The 20,920-nt window shown below is 44.4% G+C and overlaps 1 protein-coding gene across 2 annotated transcripts; it reads right to left on the reverse strand.

Moving 5' to 3' along the window:
- Positions 1-58: 58 nt before the first annotated feature.
- Positions 59-15,618, reverse strand: DDX3X (DEAD-box helicase 3 X-linked). Of its 2 annotated transcripts, none has more exons than XM_081115190.1 (17): positions 15,433-15,618; positions 12,373-12,430; positions 10,579-10,626; positions 8,462-8,594; positions 7,313-7,471; positions 7,131-7,230; positions 6,684-6,819; positions 5,989-6,074; positions 5,710-5,808; positions 5,443-5,603; positions 4,656-4,800; positions 4,433-4,577; positions 4,059-4,240; positions 3,859-3,976; positions 3,410-3,563; positions 2,878-3,014; positions 59-2,610 (listed from the first exon to the last, which is right to left on the reverse strand). In XM_081115190.1, exons 1-17 carry the CDS (start codon positions 15,475-15,477, stop codon positions 2,531-2,533), a joined length of 1,986 nt encoding a protein of 661 aa, XP_080971316.1. In that variant the 5' UTR covers positions 15,478-15,618; the 3' UTR covers positions 59-2,530. The 2 variants fall into 2 exon arrangements, with proteins under 2 accessions (XP_080971316.1, XP_080971315.1); XM_081115189.1 differs by having other exon boundaries at positions 2,878-3,017.
- Positions 15,619-20,920: the final 5,302 nt, after the last annotated feature.

The following is a 20,920-nucleotide window of genomic DNA, read 5'->3' on the forward strand; positions in this document are numbered from 1 at the left end:
AAGAGCACAACTTTATTGTCACTGCTAATAATAAACCACAATTGACAACAACGAAAGAGACTGTGCAGTTCAGCTTTTTATTTTAATAAAATCAGAATATGCACAGCACATGCAGTGCTAGCATCTAAACTAATACAATAAGCAATTACTAAAGCTACAGTGACTTGAGGTTCAATCATTACATTCAGCAAGTTTAAATCCATTCTTACATTTTTGAAACCTTATAACTGAAAATATTGCTTACTGGTAGAACTTGCTATTGCTGAATGCACAAGTCACTGATTATGCCAATACAACAAAGATAACCACATGTTTGAGGATTGCAATGTGCCAGACATTCACTGGGAAAAAAAATACACACAACTAAACAAAACTCACGCAACAAACATCTGAGAATCTGGACACTTCGTATCAGTGTTCTGAAGTGTTTCATTAATATCTTAAGACAAGTGTATCAAAACCTTGGCATGTTTTAATTTCAAGTCGCCAATTTTGTTTCCACTAACATCAGAAAGTTATGGCTACACTGCCAATGCCGGGTCTGCTTAATTTGACTTAAGAGTTTAATATGACTTAACATTAAAAGCTCACACTACCCCGAAATATATAATTTCACGCATACGGTGACATTCAACATTCAAGTGCCAGTGTTTTTGTACTGTCTTTTGGTCAAGTTTCTTTAAACTTTCAAAGAATCACTTTTAGGCTTACAAAAATAAATATTTGTCAAAATGTTCAATAAATATTACATAAAACTAGCAGCAAAAAGTATTAGAAATCTGTCGTGTGCAAATAGTTCTTCTTCCCAACCATCACTCCCATGGTCCCAAATAAATTTTAGAATCTAGTCCCATCCCCTTCCTAGACAAGCTGCGTTCAACCATCTCCAAGAGACAAAATAAGATTGGAAGTTTAAGGACACGCACACAAGACATATATATAAAATTCTCTGAATGTGCAATAAAAGAAGTATTTTGTAAAAAGTTATGGGCAAAATGTACAAGGGCCTAAACCTAGACTAATTGAAATAGCACCATAACAAATGACCTCAATACTGTCAAGTGCACCTACTTAATAAAAGTTTTAGAACAAGGCACAATACACTTGAAAATCTATTGCACTTTAGGAAATTTTTGCCGTCTCCCTATGCCACTGTAGAAAGATTGAGCGTTTTGATCACCGCATTCTGGCCACAAAATTAGCGCAGAATTCAAAGTGGCGGAGGCATTTTAGTGGTGGACAATGCTCATCTTTGGCCAGATTTAGCATAAACAGACTATAAATACAATGGAAACCTATGCAACTAAAACTGACTAAAACTGCACTGGAGAGCAGAATTGACACCTTGTGCAGTTATGTACATATTTCCAACCTGTGTGATCTCAGATTTCAGTTCCTCTTCTGGAGCCATTTTTACAAAGTCTATAGTAAGCCAGTTTAACATCTCAACGCAGCTTGAACAGAGTAATGTGAATCGGCGTTTAAAAGAAAGCCCGCTGCATTAGTTCTTCCTGTTCATACCCTCTTGACCAAAAAACATCAACACTAGCATGCGTTATTAGACCAAAAATCATCCGGGCCCTAATGCGGGCTGGTCATTGCTGTGGTCAGCCATTCTACCATTTCAATTTCATTTATGGCAGGCATTTAAAATGTCAAGTAGATGAATTCTCCTAAAAACCTATTTATTTCATGTTATCAGACCTTTAAACTTTCCCTGTAATAGTATGCCCACATTTGGCCAGCTCATCCTTCATGATCTGCCTAAACATTGAACGAGGAATTGCTGTGTTTACTTGCATTAACTTTGAAACAGTGCTTCGAATGTATGCATGTGTTCATACATCACCTCCTCATGACTGGAATGGCTTGTTTAAAGACTATCAGGTTCTAAATACCTATCCAGGATAGAGTGAGCAAATCAGAACTTTAACTTAATACAGTTTGCCACATTAGAAACTAATTCCGTTAATATGCTTCAAGACGTTTGTTGTTTCCCCCAATCTGCAAGTATCAAAGAGCCCTAATGCAGGTTACCGCATAAGTTTTTTTCCTTATAATATTTATGGATGAATCGATGATTCCTGTTAAGTTGTATCACACCTGTGTGCCAAGGTTTGATTTTAGCCCAAGTTCAGTAAATTTATTTTGTCAAAACAATTGATATCTTGAGCATTACTGAGCCAACAGGACATCAAAATAAAAAGTTGTCTAAAGTTAAAGGCACAGTACATTAACAAACAAATGATCCTCAGTCACAAATTATAAATGCAGTTTGGGATGGGGGTTGGTGGGAGGGGAGTTAATCCAAACTACAGCAATGAAGTCTTCAAACCACCTTCCGAACAGGGCTGCTGATTGTTCATCTCTTCGTGTGACCTTGAGCTCCCTTTAAAAAAAAAATTTCAGTGGAGAATCACAGCTGGTAATGTACTGCAAGTTCTTGAAGCTACACAAGGTATAGTCTGGCTAAGTTACATGTGGTTTCCATATTAGCTTGTTTGGCAGGGTGACCTACTGCAAAGTAGGTTCAGTTACCCCACCAGTCAACCCCTTGGGAGTTGTAATTTCCTCCGTAGCCATCGCTGTTGTAAAAGCCTCCATAGCCACCTAATGAGAGATTTGAAAAGGAGAGAGATTAGTCAAGTCATCCGCTATTAAATATAATCTTTCCCACCCAGCCAGTGTGGCTCAGTGGTCGAGCGTCAACCTATAAAACAGGAGGTCAGGGCGCATGCCCGGGTTGCAGGCTCATTCCCCAGTGTGGGGCGTGCAGGGGGCAGCCGATCAATGACTCTCTCTCTCATCATTGATGTTTCTGTCTCTCCCTCTCCCTGAAATCAATAAAAATACGTATTTAGAAAAAAGTAGTGTTACCTCCACCAAACCCTCTGCTGCCGCCATGGCCACCTCCCCCACTGCGGCTGCTGCTCGCACGGCTGCTGCTGAAGCTGGAACTGCTGGCACCGCTACTCTGCCGATAGTCTCTGGCACCAAATCCTCCGCTGAATCGACTACTACGAGGACAAAAACATTTATTGGTTCCCATGACAAGTCCCACTAAATATTCCAAAAGTCTTGCTAAAGCTTCCCAGTGCTCACACACTGGTGCTTATGGTTCAGTATCTAACGTGGGCACAGTAGTCTCGATAACCAAACTCATTTTCTTCCATCTTTAGACATCTACCCAGGAACACCATACCCAACAGACCAAGCTGCCCTGCAACAATCTCTTTAACTTCATACTGTGTCTGTGTCTTTATGCTTTGGTTCACAGTAACTTCTCATGTTAGGGAACTGATTTGCATTGGACACAAACTCAAAAGAAAATCAAGCTTGTTAAACTCGTATCTGAACAGTTAGCCTTGGGCAGCACCCCTCCCCTCACGATGTGCCACCTGTGCCTCACCTCTTAGACCGTCCGCGACTGCTGCCCTTGTAGTGGTGTTCGTAAGCCATGCTTTCCAACCAAGACGGCACTTCTTGCTTAGCTTCAACGAGCAGATCCAACAAATCCTTTGTGATGTTTATGTTCCTCTCATTAAAGAATGAGGTGGCAAGGCCTGAAACAGTTCCAAAGAGTACATACATTAAGGTCTTCCATAAAGCAGCACAGTATTCTCACTTTCCTTAGAATAGTAGGTGTAATACTAAAAAAAAAAAAAAAAAGATTACAATTTGCTATTTAACCAACGCGAAGGTCTTTGAACAAAACCTGACTTTGCTCTCACTTCTGCTGAAATGTATTTTACCTGCATTCTTTGGAAATAGAAGTTCTTAAAATTAAGATCCTGAAAAGTTCTTTGCTACACGAATCACAGTAAGAAAAAATAACCAGAACATTAAGCAGCCACTTACCAAGGTTTCCTACACGTCCTGTACGGCCAATGCGATGGACATATTCTTCAATATCACTTGGCAAGTCAAAATTGATGACGTGTTTCACATTTGAAATGTCCAGGCCTCTTGCTGCTACCTGGAAAAGACCTTTTGTTATCATGGCCCACTTGAAAGCCAGCCAATAGCCGAACAGGAGAACAATAGGACATGATACACACTGCTGTAGCCACTAGGATCGGGCTTTTTCCTGAGCGGAACTGGTGCAGAGCCTCCTCTCTATCTCTCTGAGATCGGTCTCCATGGATACTGGTGCATGCATATCCTTCATGGTATAAGAAATCCTCCAGAGAATCTGCACCCTTTTTGGTCTCCACAAACACTAAGGTGAGCGAATCCTTGCCTAAATTTAAAAAATTACAAGTTTTTTGTCACTAATAGTGGCTGTGTTCTTTTTGCACTTAGTAAGCACACATAAAGGCAAGATTTAAAACCATTTTAACAGAATGCTTGGAATGAGGAAAAGCAGTACCGGTGATCCAAATGGATTCCCATTACCGAAGGCACCAGAGAAAAGCTACAATTCTCATCTTACCTGTTGCATTTAGAAGGTCAAGCAGAAATGACCGCTTGTCTGCGTCTTCCACCCACACTACTTTCTGTGTGATGTTCTCAGAGGTAGAGCCAACTCTTCCTACAGCCAAGAAGATATATTCATCCAAGAAATCACGAGCAAGCATCTGAAAGAAAAAAACTTTCATTACCTACTGAGACAAACAAATTCCTCATTCAATAAAGTTTGTAGCATCAAACAATACCTGTATTTCCTTGGGGAAAGTAGCACTAAACATCATAGTGTGGCGCACGCCCTTTGGTGGCATCGTATCTTGTTCAACTATTCTACGAATCTGAGGTTCAAACCCCATATCCAACATCCGATCAGCTTCATCCAACACCAAGTATCTGTGAGGAAAAAAATTCAGTTTAGAATTTCAGAAGAGTTTTAGTATAGCTGTATCAATAATTACAATTATATTATTTATTCAAGGAGCTAAAATTCCTCACATCACACAATTTGATACTATACACGACAGCACAGGATTCTGCCACTGAATAAATCATCCAAGATCAGTTAAATTAGTTCTTATTGCCCTAACCGGTGTGGCTCAGTGGATAGAGCATCGGCCTGCGGACTAAAAGGTCCCAGGTTCAATTCCGGTCAAGGGCATGTAACTTGGTGGTGGGCACATCCCCAGTAGGGAGTGTGCAGGAGGCAGGTGGTCGATGTTTCTCTCTCATCGATGTTTCTAACTCTATCCCTCTCCCTTCCTCTCTGTAAAAAAATCAATAAAATATAATTTTTTAAAAAATAGTTCTTACTATTTGATTACTTGTCCTAGTGTGGTCATTCTCAGCCTCTACTAAAATGTCGCTGACTTTTCAACATTAAAATTACAATAAACTAATTTTAGCAAAAGTTAGAAGACAAAATAAACCACTTCTCCAATTTTTAAAATTTAGATAACACTATTAAGTTCCAAAAAACTAATGGCCAGAAATTTTAAAAATTAACATTGCATTCCATGGACTTAAAAGGTAACATACTTGCAGAAGTCTAATCCGATCTTGCCTCTTTCCATCATATCCACTAGACGTCCTGGAGTTGCTACTAGCAAGTGGCATCCACGTTCTAAGTCTCGAATCTGCTGACCAATATCGGCACCACCGTAAACAACACAAGGACGAACTCTAGATCTGTATGAAAACTATAAGCAAAGAAATTTTATCAACTTCAAGGCCAAGATTTTTCCAAGGTCATAAAACATTTCGGAGTCAACGGGAAAGTCATTAATTGCTAAAATGCATACTTACTTTCCTGGCTTCCTCATAGATCTGTACTGCCAATTCTCTAGTTGGTGCTAATACCAAGGAGATTGGGTATTGTTTGCGGCGCCCGTACCTTCCATTTTCCTAAGAAATTAATTTATATATTAATACTCAACATACTTTTTATAACTCATTCCCAAATTCCCTTCTGTAATTTATGGGCTACACTTGAAGACTGTCTTACATTAAGTAGACTGGAGTGCGTTTTAGTGTCACTTACAGCTGCCTAAATACCGTAATTGTCCATTTTGTAAGGAAAGTTACCTTCATGGCCCTCAAGGCCTCGCCTGGGCCATCGGTATAAATCTGGCTCAAGATGGGCAGAAGAAATGCTGCCGTTTTCCCAGACCCTGGTGGAGAGAACGCATGTTCATTCGACCACAGGAAAAGCTGATCACTTTTGAATAAGCACCAGTAGATGGCCTTTATGTAAGAGCTAAGTTAAAGATACCAAGTGACCTCTTTGATCCACTTGTAACAGGAGTCCCCACACTAAGGCCTAGACAAGCTTTGCAGATACAGCCACCGCACTCAATAATTTACATATGGTTGCGCTCACATTACAACGGCAGAGCTGAGTGGATGCAATAGAGACCATGTAGCCCATAAAGGAAGTTTATTTTGCTCCTTTATAGATAAGGATACCAAACACTAATCAGTAACCATGGATTCCCTTCTTTGCATTGTTGTTTATAAAGAAACAGAAACTTTGCCTCAAAAGTGGTATCCATTTCAATTTCTAACACTTCCTCGTGTATGAAGGATGGCATTCTCACATCCTCTTTCAAAATGGTCTAACTCACACATATAGCAAAGCTTGTACAGAATTCAGAGGCTAGAAACACCCCCACTTCAAAAGGGGAGAGGTGCTACTTTACCCTGGAGGCACCTCTCCCCTGGCCACATTCCTGTGGATCACAGGCTCTTCTCTATTCTTTTACTTTAATACGTGAGCTTACCTGTCTGGGCACAAGCCATCAGGTCTCTCTTCTCTTTGATAATAGGAATAGCATGCTTTTGCACTGGAGTCGGACGAGTGTAACGAGTAAGCTCAATGTTTCCCATAATAATCTCTCCCATCTCAACATCACTGAACTGTCAAGAAATTCAACACGGTTAAATTGCTAGAAATAGCCATTTTTGTTTCATACTAATATAATAATGAAAACACCTAATAGCTGATTTGTACTTGAGTTTACAGCTGCTTTAAGTAAAAATTATGTTACATTGGCGGGGAGGGTAACACCTACTAAGCTCAATCCCTTTCCACCAATGAGGCTGGTTTTTAAGTAACCTTAAAGAACTGCTAAAAGAAGATAAGCATGGTCTATATGCCTACATCATTTTGGCATGCTGTGAAAAAATTTACATTGCCCTGTTTTAAAAGACTAAGCATAAATACTTACACTTTCAATATGTGGAGGACAGTTGTTGCCTGTTGCCTCAACTGGAATATCATCATACTTCTCAAAGTTAATCCCAGTGTTTCCTCCAGAAAAGAGTTCCCTGAAATGGAAATTGGTAAGTTTGTTACACTAGCTATTAAGGCTACATTGCATCACAATTAACACACATCTCAGAAACTTACTGTTCCAGGCGTTCACTTGGTGGGAGTGGCTTGGACCAATCATCCTCATCTGATTTGTCACACCAGCGGCTATTTCCACCGCGTTCAAATTTGCCAAAGCCGCTTCTGTCACCACGGCCACCAATGCCATCATAGTCACCCCGTCCACGATCATCAAACCTGAACAGCACAAGCAATTAATCAGAATCTTATCATTTAACCAGTTACCGTATTCCTACCACTACTCTAGAACAGTACCTGGAGAGAAGTTGGAATTATTCATTATGGCTAACTTCAAGGATGTCAACAGTCCAATTCTGGCTTACTCTTATTTGACAAATAAGGCCCTCTAATTACCAGATTGATATGTATAATTTATATAACCTTACTTTCTAAAATCAGTATCCTTTATTTCTATAAATTATATAGCCTACACAGGCCTCATACATGCTGAAATTAAGAATCAAATCTTGTATATTTGTAATCAGCACATAACTTATACCTTTATATCCACATATACTTAGTGTAGGGAAGAAGAAAATAGCACACCAAGTAAAAAAAAGAAAGAAAGAAAATACCACACCAAGTATCAATTGTCCCAGGTATGAGAGAATAACATTTAAAGGACAATTCACCTGTGTGACAGATTTTGGATAAAAAGTAGAAAATAATCCTTACCTGAATTAGGATGTTTTTAGAGTTTTAGGCCTGTTTGCGAAAAATCAGGACACACAGGACTAACCACAGCTATTAGGCACATGAGGTCAGTTCACCACACTTGTGTAATCAAAAATATAAGGTGTTTAAAAATTGCCATATAGAATATCCACAAAAATCTCAACCAAATTAGGCCATTCACTAGATAAACTTACTCTTTTAAATAGACTATACAGAAGTAGAGAAGTATAAAAATAGCTGAGTTCATTATGTCAAAGGGGGCATTCTTATTCTTATCTAATTTTTATGTAAAAAGTTCAATTTAGTAAAGACCTCTCACAACTAAGAAAATATGATTGCAACAGACATAATACTTAACATCCAAATAGGTGGTCTATTAAGGAGAAAAAGGTTGCTCAATGGCCGGAGTACAAAGGATGAAGACTTACCAAATTCAAGATCAATTCCTAAATGGCTATATTGCACACACATGTAAAGCAACACACCACTTACCTTCCTCTTGACCCACTTCCACGGTCACTGAAGAAACTAGACTTTCCTCTCGAATCACCACGAGCTCCAAAATTGCTGTACGCATCCTTATCCTTGCTGGAACTCCAACCTGAACTGTCTTTATCGTAGAATCCTTCAATTCAAATAAAACACAAATCCATTTTAATGTATTATTAGAAATTGCTAATACCTTAACATGATTTTTTTTAAAAAATATATTTTATTGATTTTTTAGAGAGGAAGGGAGAGGAATAGAGTTAGAAACATCGATGAGAGAGAACCATCGATCAGCTGCCTCCAGCACACCCCCCACTGGGGATGTGCCACAACCAAGGTACATGCCCCTGACTGGAATCGAACCTGGGACCTTTCAGTCCGCAGGCCGATGCTCCATCCACTGAGCCAAACCGGCTAGGCAACATGATTCTTATGTTTCTGAACTGGAAGCCCTCCATTCACTTTATCTTTTTCACTGTAGACTGGAGGACAATAGGAATGATTCTTATTATAGCACGAGAAGAAACCCAAGGTTTAGAGCTGGTTTACATTGGTACGCAGAATGTTTGACCTTAATTCTCTCCATTAGGAAATATTGTACACTAAACCACGCACTCTGCCTATCTAAACTTGATTTTCAGCATGCTTTCCCTCTCAGGGGGGTGCCCTGCCTTTCTCAATCCCCTCCCTTCTCCCAGGTGCCTTAGCCTTTCTCTCTCCTAAGCTCCAGTGGCCCTTCTTTGCTTCTGTAACTGGTTTCCTGAGCCCATGCAGCCCAGCTGGCTCACTTACACTACTTCTGTAACTTTCTAAATAAGCTTTCTCTTATAATTTGGAAAAAAAAAATTCCCATTCATGTTATAAGTGAGTTTACTAGGAACCAGTGACCACTGGTTTCAATGTTTCTTAGGGGTAATACTCATTTACAGCATTTTTAAGTGTCACATTAGTACTTTTTCCATTTCAACAGTAAAAAGCTTAAGAACAGTACTCTGTTCACGTGAAATACATCCTGTCAGACAAGAACCAAGAAGACCTAGAAAGGAAAATCCTCCTCCTCAGTATGGACAGGCCCTGGGATACAGCTATAAACATTCAGTTAGAGGGGATGACAAAGGTACAAACAGGTAGAGGATTTAAAGACAAGTAGAAAGTTTAACTGGTTTCAGTTACACTATTAGCCAAACACAGTTTACAAGTTAATTAAGTTACTTTCATTTGGCCTCTGCCTCTACCATTAGCCAACCTGGTGACCAACAGTTTTCGCTATCAGTAAAGAATTAAGTTAGGGTTCTAAGATCTCTTTCAGCTCTAAAACCTCCTATACAGCCTCTCCCTTTGTTTTCTGTCACTCCAACAAAGGGGGAAAGAAAGCACTAAATGTACATGGGGCAATCCCAGCGGGTACATTCCAAGGAATAATGACAACACCCAGGATGATAAAGACAAACTCTGTAGTATCTGGACTCTTTCTCCACCTTTCACATATCCAGCATATTCCCTCCTGACCTTTAAATCATTCTCCTGACCTTTTTCTTCCAAATCTCAGGTCAACCATTTAACGAAACATACAGCACCCAAGTAGTTATGCCATAATTTGAGACATCTACTAGTTTTCTATCACTACATTACACACTACATGGGAAAAGACTAAATGTTGTGACACCTTTTGGACAAAATCTTTCAAATGAAGCAGTTCAGGCAAGTGAATGAAGTCAGAATCACTCCCAACTTATTAGGAGCATGCCCAGTGCTATGTGCCCTATTAACTATTCCACAATAACCCCATCTTTGTTTTGGCATCTCTGCAAGACAGAAATAACTGAGTTGTTATGACCCTGCAGTTTGGTTTACACAGTAGGCTGTCCACTCACCTTTTTCTAATTAAAATCATGCTGCGAATACTCACAGACTAGAAGCACCAGACTAGTGAAATTGTACAGTGTTTATTGTGAGATATTAGATGAGATTTTTCCAAAGTGATGATGCCCTAATATTTGAACCGGCTGACAGAAGAGCAGCATTTACAGACTTCCCAAGGTGCCTCATTTTCCCTAGGCTCAAACTTCTATACGCAGCAAGAATTACTGGTAGGTCCCCAAACTGCTCAAGGGACTTACCTTTAGTAGCTTCTCTGTTCCTTAAGTGAGGAGGAATATAGCGCCCTTCTGAAAAAAAACAACACACAAATAATTTAAATCTCTAGCCTTCTATAGTCTAACTTGGGAAGGCGGGGGGGACCTCTTATTTTAAATGGGTTATTGCTTTATAAGGATAACTTTAAAAGAGTGGGGAGGACAAGTTTGGCAAACAAAAATTTGACTTGGTAACTAACAGTTAAACTGCACAAATTAATATAATTTAACTTGCCACTAGCTCTGCTATGATTTGAGAATTGTTAAAAATTAAAACAGTTGCAGCTGAAGTATTACTATAACCTATAAGACTACTCTGTAATAAATCATACTTAGCCACTAAGAGACCTTTTTGTACCCATCCTGATAATGTCCAAAACAGGATAAATATATATGTAGAAAAACTGAAATGGGGAAATGATTTTAAGGAATTGGGAGTTTTAATTTGGGACTTGCTGAGTTTATGGAAAGTTAACTGTTGCTCTGTATGCAGGCGACAATATGGCCTAGAAAATGGATAAGAAGGCAAAAACAAATAAAGAAAAGTCAACTCACTTTATCACTAATAAATCTGCAACTCAACATCCCTTTTTCCCTTCTGGGTCGAATTAAATATTAAAGATCTCTATTAGGAGGACCATTCCTAACATTTTTAGCACGAATGGCAAGTACAGTGAAATTTAAAACAAATACTAAATGGCCCTGGTTGGGTAGCTCAGTTGGTTAGAGCAACGTCCTGATACACCAAGGTTGTGGGTTCAATCCCTAATCAGGGCGCATACAAGACACAAACTGAATGCCTAAGTGGGACAACAAATCGATGTTTCTGTTTCTCTCCCTCAAATAAAGTACTAAGTAACTATGTGCCCAGTGTAACACAGTGCTTGAAGAAATACTAATTTCACACTCTACAGCCCATACCTGTCTCTTTTATTTAATAGAATGGGAGAGACCTAAGCCAGAGCAAGTCCACTGCCAAATGATGAACCATTAAGATCCCCTACTTAATATTAATGTAACAAGTTTAAAAAAAAACAAACACAAAAAAAACTTTTATTTTATTGTTGACAGTATTACAGGTATCCCCCAATTTTCTCCCTTTTTGACCCTTCCACCCAACCCCTGCCCCACCCCAGGCTTCCCCCAGGGGTTATGCATATATGCACATATGTTCTTTGGTTAATCTCTTCCTGTCCCCTCCCCCCACCCAACTCCCCCACTGGTATCTGTTGAGTTCATGCATCCATACCTCTGGACCTATTTTGTTTGTCAATTTATTTTGTTTAGATCCCACTTATATATCTACTTTTCAAAAGAATACTACAGTGACGCAGCGTTTAAGATCTTAAGCACAAGATTCAATATAGCTTTGTTCTATTACTTTCATGTTCTTCATGGAAAAGGGGTAGCTAGCTGTAACAATTGAATGTTTCCTTTATTGAGTTTAATTCTGGTAAGACTTGCTCTAACACAACCCCACCACCTCTAAGCTGGGCTCAGGACCCATACCAGTCAAACTCTTCTAGAGGTAATTTGTGTGTTGTATTTCTTTAAATGATTGTTTTTAACTCAAGAAAACCAGTACCTTTCTTTTTTTTTAACTACCAAAAGGTTACAATCTAAAGACTGATCACTAATTCATAATCCTACATAACACTGCCTACATAATTCATTACACAGTAAAAATCAGAAGGGAAATTATTAAATTTTAAATAAACTCCAAAAATGAACAGCATTAAAACTCTAGTATTCAGTAAATCCATAAAACATTTTACTTACTGCTGGCTGTACTTCCTCCACTCTGATTATCTGCAGAGTTCAGGTCTAGGCCAGCAAACTGGAAGAGAGTTAAACGGTTAGTAGCCAGAATGGTGAAATATTACTAAAACTAGTCAGCCCCGAATCATGGGGCTGGTTTGAAACTACTAATGCAAAGGTGACTGAGAATGTGCTTCGAAGACTGAAGTTCTGAATACAAAACCGTATTACTGTACATACTGCAGAAGGCAGCACACCAAGATAAGATGCTGGTGCTGTAGAAACTGGGTCCATGAGTCATTCATTCAGAATAAAAGCTCCAGAAACTAAAATTATTTTAAAATGTCAAATACACTTTGCCTGTATGAGGCCCCAGGTTCGTTCCCCAGCATCTCCACCAAAAAAAAAAAAAAAAAAAAAAATGTCAAATACACAAAGGATGAATTTTAGCTCCAATTATATTTGACAAATGTTTCCAATGCCAACTTTCTACTCGGGATTATTTTAAATGTACAAAAGCACACCTGAAAATGTCAGAACAAAATTTTTAATTCCTTTATGCCCTAAATACTGCACAAGTATTTTTAATTAGGGGAGCACTCTTAATATATCCACCACTTACTAAGCACTATATTAAAAACAACCCTGTGAAGTGGGTGCCTACAGATTCTCCCATTTTCACCACTGACATAAGCACAAGTGGCATTCAATGCCCTAAGAGACTAGGGCTGCCTTTAATCCCCCTTCTTACCTTATACTAGTTCAAAACCTCAACATTCTACAAAAAGACCTGCTTTGCACACACACACACACACAGACCTGCTATGTTCATCACATCCTGTTATGACTAACCAGGAACTACTTACAAGCAAAGGGGGGGAGGGGGCCATACAGGCCAAAATAAGTATTTTAAAAGCCACAAAAGACCAGACTACTGTCGCCAACTGTCGGCAAAGGTGATGTGCTATACCATAACTTCCGTTAAAAGGTCAAAACGATTGTGTCTCTGCAACCATTAATGCAGTCATTGAAAATTGGAAACAGATGCTATATCTTAAAGAAAATGAGCTGAGTAAGACTGAAGTGCCTTATTTCTGTAATTTCTATTAGCAAAAACGCTGTCAGGCTTTCTCTGTGTAGTAGTTATCTCAACAGACTGATACTTGAAAGCACAAAAAAACTTTGCACTTGTTACCAGTTATTAATTTTACACTTGGCACTTTCAACGCTAGTTAAGTGTTTAAAGATCGCTAAGATTACACTGTCGCAATTTTCTCAGTTGGGAATTTGCTTGCTGCTGAATTCTAAGGATTGCATATTCTTTCGAATTACATCAATTGCAAATTTCAAGTATATTCCTGCCTAGAATCTTAAAAAAAAAAAAACGGCGCCACTGTCCTGGCCCAGTAGTTCAGTTGGTTGGGGTGTCACCCTGTACACCAAAAGGCTGCAGGTTGGATTCCCAATCAGGGCAAATAGGGGAGGCAACCGATGGATCTTTCGATCTCTCTGCCATGGATGCTTCTCTCTTTCTCCCTTTCAGTCTCTCTAAAATGAAAACATATATCCTCGGGTGAGGAATTTCTTTTAAAAAGCACCACTTAATGGAAAATGTTAAAGCTGCCCGAACACCAGCCTTTTTTCTCTCTTCCATTCAACATATGACGTCTGAGCAATTTAGAGGATTTAATATAACTGATTCATTAATGGAAAACATGTTTCCAAAAGAAACAATTAAATGCCTAAAAATGTATTCTACATGACTACTTGAAGATCTATGAAACTAATCTGCCGCTAAGTTCCGTTTCAGGATTACTCCCGAGTTCACGGAAGGCAGAAGTTGGCTGGAGGCTAGGAGCAGCCTACTGCGGAGCGGATCCGGAGCGCTGGGCCACTGTCGCAGAGGAATGCAGACTTCCTGCCACCAAGCCCACGAGCCGTCCCTCGGCTCACCCCCGCCCGCTCAGCAGGGGGACTGCAGTCCGACAGCACACCTTAGGCGACCTATTTCAAAATGTTACTCCACGGGCAGCAACAAGTCAACAAAACTTTTTTTATTTTCCCTTGAGCCACATTCGGGGTATTTCCCCCCACCCTCGATCCGAGAAGCTGGGCTATTTTTTTTTTTATTTCTTTTTGCTTTGGCTGATTCTTGGATCAAACGCCACTAACAGAGACACCCACACAACCCGTGGTCCCTTCCGAGAAAAACAAAACCGGGAGAAAACCAAAAAACAAAAGAAGCGCGCGCACACAACAACGCGTGGCCATCGGTACCTCGCCGCACAGTGACTACCGGGCGGCAACACCGGGGAAGGGGCCGCTCCGGGGCCTCCGCCTCGGTCCCCCGAGCCCGGCGCCCTCCCCCTCCTCCTCCCCGAACCTTCTGCGTCACAAAACTTTCCACTCCGGAAACGCGGCCTCCCGGGCCGCAGCGCCGGGCCTGCGGAAACCGGGCCGCGGCCAGGCCGCCCGCGGAAGGAAGGACGCCGGCCAGGCACCGGGCGCCCCTGCCGTCTGCCTTTCCGGGCCCCCGCCGCCCAGGGGCCCGCGGATCCTCCCTCCCCCGCTCGCGGGCCGCAGCGCCGCCCCGCCGCCACACAAAGGAGGCCGCCGCCATTACCCGGCGCGCGGGCCGCCCCCCGCGCCGCCCCCTCGCACATTCCAGGAGCCGCGGGCCACGTCGGGGGCGCGCGCGCGCTCCCCGCCGCCGCCTGACAGGAACCCGAGCCGCGGGGCCACAAAGAGTCCCCCGGGCGCACCCCCGCCGCCACCCGGGCCCGCGCGTGCGCCTCCCCGCGAGCGCGCGCACTCTCGCCCTCAGCCGCCCGCGCCGGCACACACAAAAGCCGCCATTGTGCTCGTCCCGGGGACAATACCGCGGGTCGAGCCGGGGACCCGGCCCGGGCGCCAGTCGCCAGCCGCATTCCCGCCACCTCCCCGCTCCTCCACAGCCCCGTGGCCACGCGCCAGCCCGAGGTGGCCGGGAAATGGGAACGAAGGGCGTCCGCGGGCGCTGCGCCATAAGCCAAGTTGGCTGACGGGAGGGATCTGCGCCGTCCGGGGCGCCGGGCAGCTCACCTGCTGGTCCAGCCCGAGCGCATTTTCCACCGCCACATGACTCATCCCTGAAGAGTACCGGGAACTCGGAGTCTTCCGCTGCTGAGCGAGTGCGTTAGATTCACCGCGAAGGTCCTCTCACGGGAGAACTGCGGCTCTGGAGCGCCCGGCGCTGCCACGGACCTAATATACACACTCGCAGGCTGTGACGTCAGCACGTCGTGCGCGTGCCCTCCCTTTCACACCCCCGCTCCCGCTGCCCCACCACTTCTGCCTAGCGACTGAGCGCCTGGTCAGCCGTAATCTCGCGGGATTTCCTGCTTTCCCCGTCCCTGGCTCGTCGTCCTACCTGGGAACTCAAAACGCAAACGCTGTCCTACTTCGCTATTCCCCCTCGACAGCCCACGGAAGGCTGGTTCTCGAGATCTCGCGAGAACTCGTCTTCCCGCTTTTCGCCGCTAGGGGCCTTAACTTTTCCCTTAGGCCTCTATCACCTTCCCCCCCCCCCTCCACTCCCGGTGTTTGCTGTTCCTCCCTTCCTGGCACTCGCCCTCGCTTTCTTCTTTCCCTCAGTGTCCGGACTAGCAGATGCCGGGAGATTTTCCCAAACTAATCCGCCCTCGCTCGCCTGCGGGCACCCTGTCCGCAGTCCGGGGTCACGTGACCGCAGGTGCCGGCCGCGGTGGCCATTTTGTGGAGCAGGAAACCGGGGCTTAAATAGAGCGCTCGGAATGCGGGGGTCTCGAGGGCGACATGGGAAGAGGAGTGGGAAGAGGAGGAGGGAGAAACGGGAGGAAGAAGAGCGGGAAGGTGACCGGGTTAGGGGCTGGGGGAGCTGGCGGCGCGCGCCGGGGGCCGTCGCTCTGCAGCGCGGTTGCCTAGGCAGCGGGGACGCCGCCTAGAAACGCAGCAATCCCTCAGTGTCACCCCCCAGACTCCATCACGCTCCTGCGCGCGCCCCCGAACCCCGCGATGAGGAAACAATAAAACAATCACGCGCCGAATTTGAGCGGGTGGGTGCGCACCCAGAAGGGACCCCGGCCTCCGCGGGTACAAGTGCTACATAACACTCTTATTACCTCCCCCAAAGCCAGGGGACCCTGGGTACCGAGAACGGCTCCCCTAGGGAATAGGGGGTTTGCGCTGGGCGAATCTGGGCTGCCCACGTGCTGTGGCATTATTGGCCTGGGGTCGGGGGAACCCTCGGGCCACTGCGGTGGAAGGGGGAAGGGGAGAAAATGTGACCCCCCTCCTAGCCCGCCACCCCTAGTTCCAGCTTCCATGCCATAGGCCTCCATGTCGAAGAAAATGCGTTGACCAGTGGGGTCCCTGGGTTTCCGGGAGCGGCCGCACAGACGGGGTTCTTACAAACGCTTTGCCCCTCTTTTCTGACCCGCAGCCTGACAAAAACTGCGCAGCGTTTTTCTCCATCCCCCCGCCCCCCAAGGGCTTCTGCTGCCCGAATTCAGATAGCTCCTTCTCCTCACATCATTTCCCAGGTACCACTCTCCCTTTCCAATTTTTAAAACTGAAATAATTCTAAAGAGATTAGGGAGATAACACTGGTGCCCTGGGGCAAGTTGCTTAACCGCTTTGGGTCTCAACCTCCTCATTTATAAAAGGAGTCTGCTGGACTCCGGACTCCGTAACCCTGTAAAAGATCCAACTCCTTTTTATAACAGTATTTTGTAACGCCCCCAATAACCATACTGAAATAACATCATAGATAATAAAAACAACGCACAATTTCAAAAAACATGATCTAACTGTAGAATAAAAGTGCGGATGGTTATAATGAAATTATTTTAATATGTGAAAGCTCCCAGGCAACACTAGCTGATGATAGATACCTGCCCAGTACAGTTAAAAATGCAAACGGAAGCCCCGGCCGGTAGCTCCGTTGGCGGGAGCACTGTCTGTGCACCAAGCGCCGAGGTTGCGCTTTGATCCCGGGTCAGTCGGGCTCATGAAGCAGGAGTCGGCCAACGGACACATGGATGGACCAAATAAAATAATGCGTTTCTCTCTCTCTCTTTCTCTCAAATCAATTTTTTTAAATGCGACTGGAAATGTATGTTTTCACAACTCAAGTATGCTGAGCAATTTTGCCACTGGTGACTTTATTTTACAAAATGGCTAATTCTTGATAATGTTTGAAATAAAATAGTACAGTGTTCCCTTACTTGCTATAGTAGTTACATTCCTGGAGAAGTCTCTGTGTAGCAACGCTAACAGCCCTGGCCAGTTCACCATATGAAGCTAAAAGCCCTGCCCTGATAGCTGGTTAGAACCGTGGTCGGCAAACTGCAGCTCGCGAGCCACACGCAGCTCTTTGGCCCCTTGAGTGTGGCTCTTCCTAAGCTTTAGGAGTACCCTAATTGTTAATAACAATGTCCCTACCTATATAGTTTAAGTTTAAAAAATGTGGCTCTCAAAAGAAATTTCAACCCTAACGGGTGTGGCTCAGTGGATAGAGCATCAGCCTTCGGACTCAAGGGTCCCCGGTTCCGGTCAAGGGCAGGTACCTTGGTTGCGGGCACATCCCCAGTGGGGAGTGTGCAGGAGGCAGCTGATCGATGTTTCTCTCTCATCTGATGTTTCTAACTCTCTATCCCTCTTCCTTCCTCTCTGTAGAAAATCAATAAAATATATTTTTTTTAAAAAAAGAAATTTCAATCATTGTACTGTTGGTATTTGGCTCTGTTGACTGATGAGTTTCCCGACCACTGGCTTAGAGCATCCATCGCCAGAAGCCAAGGGTACGGGTTCCATCCCTGGTCAGGGCACACACGAGAAGCAACCAATGAATGTGTAAATAAGTGGACCAACAAATCGACGTTTCTCTAAAATCAATTTTTTAAAAATGGGCAAAGAGCTCTAGCCGGTTGGCTCAGTGGATAGACCGTCGGCCTGCGGACTGAAGGGTTCCGGGTTCTATCCAGGTCAAGGGCATTACCTGGTTGCAGGCTGCCGGCCCTGGGCAGGGCATGCGGAAGGCAACCAATTGGGATTTCTCTCTGTCTCTCCCTCTCCCTTCCACTCGCTCTAAAAAAAAAATGGAAAAAATATCATCGGGTGAGGATTCAAAACAAAACAAAAAAAACCTGGGCAGAGCTATTTTGTGCTTAGATGTCAAACAGAGTTAATTCGGAGGGACTCGTTTTTAGGTGAGCGTCCTGCACGCCTGGCGCCTGCCCACCAAGTGCCAGTAGCCCCTGCCAGTCACTGTGACAACCAAAACCCACAGATTCCCACAGGGCCTCCCCGATGACCATCCGGGTCCCCCGCTGAGATTCGTGGATTCTCAGAGACCGTTGTGGAGGTATTTTTGCGTGGTTTTGCTTCAGTTTCCTTTTCAGGGTAAAGAGAGTAAAAGCTGTGAGTTCTGACCGTTCAAACTGCACATAACAACGGAATGTCCTGACTATTCTGGTTCTGGGCTTTATTTTACTTTTGAGTAGAGCCGATGTACAAAGGTACTACCTGGGAATACCTAGAAGAATAAATTAGACAGCCTGGCTGGCGTGGCTCAGTGGTTGAGCATCGGCCTATGAACCAGGAGGTCAGGGTTCGATTCCCGGTCAGGGCACAGACCCGGGTTTCGGGCTCCATCCCCAGAGTGGGGCGTGCAGGAGGCAACCGTTCCATGGTTCTCTCTCATCATGGATGTTTCTGTTTCCCTTTCCCTTCTTCTTTGAAATCAAGAAAAATACATTTTTAAAAAATAATAAATTATACAGCAGTTTCCTATTTTCAATGAACCCCCGCTCATAGGCAGACTCAGTCAAATCAACGGTGTTTCGTTAATATATTATAATTGGAACATCAAGTTGGAAAGGGAGCGGGAAACACTCAAGGCTTTGTCTTCAAACACATTCACTCTGAAGAAGAACGCGCACGTGGGGCGGCTGACCAGCCAACTCGCACCGCACTCCCAGCGACTTTTCCACTAGGTCATTTGCATATCTTCCCGGGCAGTCATTTGCAAATTTTATTTAAAGTGACCTCCAAAGGGTTAGGAAAAGCTGAGCGTGGGAAACTTTCTCCGGCCTCCCTTTCTTCCATCCCCAGGCATTGTTCAATGGAGCCCCCACATGGAAGCCAATAACTACCTTTTGTGCCACCCCCTCCCCCTCCCTGGAGGCAGCCAATCAGATGAGGAAAAGCTTGGAAAGTGCAGCCCTTCAGATCCCCCGTGAGACTGGAAGCAACTTACTTAACATCTCAATGCCTCAGTTTCCATCTATAAAGTTAGAATGAACCAAAGAACTTAGGTGCATATATGCAGAATCCATGCACACAGACAGTAGTGTGGTGAAGGCTGGGTGGGGGGGTGGAGGTAGGTCAAAGGGGGAGAAAAAGGGGACATATGTAATACTTTCAACAATAAAGATAAGTTAAAAAGAAAACAGTTTTAGCTGGCCTGTGTGGCTCAGTGGTTGAGCATGGACCAGGAGGTCAGGGTTCGATTCCCAATCAGGGCACATGCCTGGGTTGCGGGCTCCATCCCCAGTGTGGGGACGTGCAGGAGGCAGCCGATCCATGATTCTCTCTCATCATGGACGTTTCCATCTCTCCCTCTGCCTTCCTTTCTGAAATCAATTAAAAAAAATTTTTTTAATAAATAGAATAGGTTTTTCGCCTCAAAAGGTAGTTGCGATTTAAGGGCTGGCGCATGAAATGCTTTGCAAAGCGTAAGAGCTTAGTGCACGGTGCGTACACGTACATATACACTTCCCTCCTCCCCACCGTCTCAGCCGCCCAGCACAGCAGGCTGCCCTGGCTCCCCCGCCCCCCACCCCCCACCCCCACCCCCACCCCGGCCAAGGCTGCATCTAACGCCCTGTTGTACTGCAGCTGTGTCTGAGCCCACGGAGGACAAGGGACTTGTCTCACCCCAGGGCCGTGCAAGGGCAAATGCCCACCTTCTGCCCATCCGTTTGTTTCCGCGGGTGACTTCAAACCAATTTCATCCCCACTCTGACACTGACTTCATCTTACTTTGTTGTTGACGGCATTACCTGTCTCCCACGTTCTCCCTTTTTGTCCCCCTCTACCCCACTCCTAACCCCTCCCCGGGCCTTCACCACCCTATTGTCCGTGTCCCTGGGTGATGCCCCGATGCACACCAGTTCTTCGGTTGCTCTCTTCCTGTCCCCTCCCCCCACCGCGCCGAGGCCTCCTGTCCTGCTCCCGGCACCCAAACCTCTGAGCCTGTTTTCTCGTCCGTTTATTTCGTTCTTTGGATTTCGCCTGGGAGTGAGATCGCGGCTGTGTGCCTCTCGCGGGCGGATTTCGCCCGCCTGGGTCTGAGGCTGGTGTGTATTGTCTGTGCTGCCGAAGCCAGCACTGTCGGAGGCTCAGCTAGAAACCGCATTATTGTGACGCAAATAAATAAGGCGGCTGAGAGATGCGGAGGGATTCCAAGCCTGGAAACCTCGAGCCTTTCGTGGTGACTTCAGGTGCCCAAGGGCTGAATTCTCGGTAATGTTTGAAACAGAACAGTGCG

Source organism: Myotis nattereri, assembly GCF_964212035.1.
Source record: "Myotis nattereri genome assembly, chromosome: X".
NCBI lineage: Eukaryota > Metazoa > Chordata > Mammalia > Chiroptera > Vespertilionidae > Myotis > Myotis nattereri.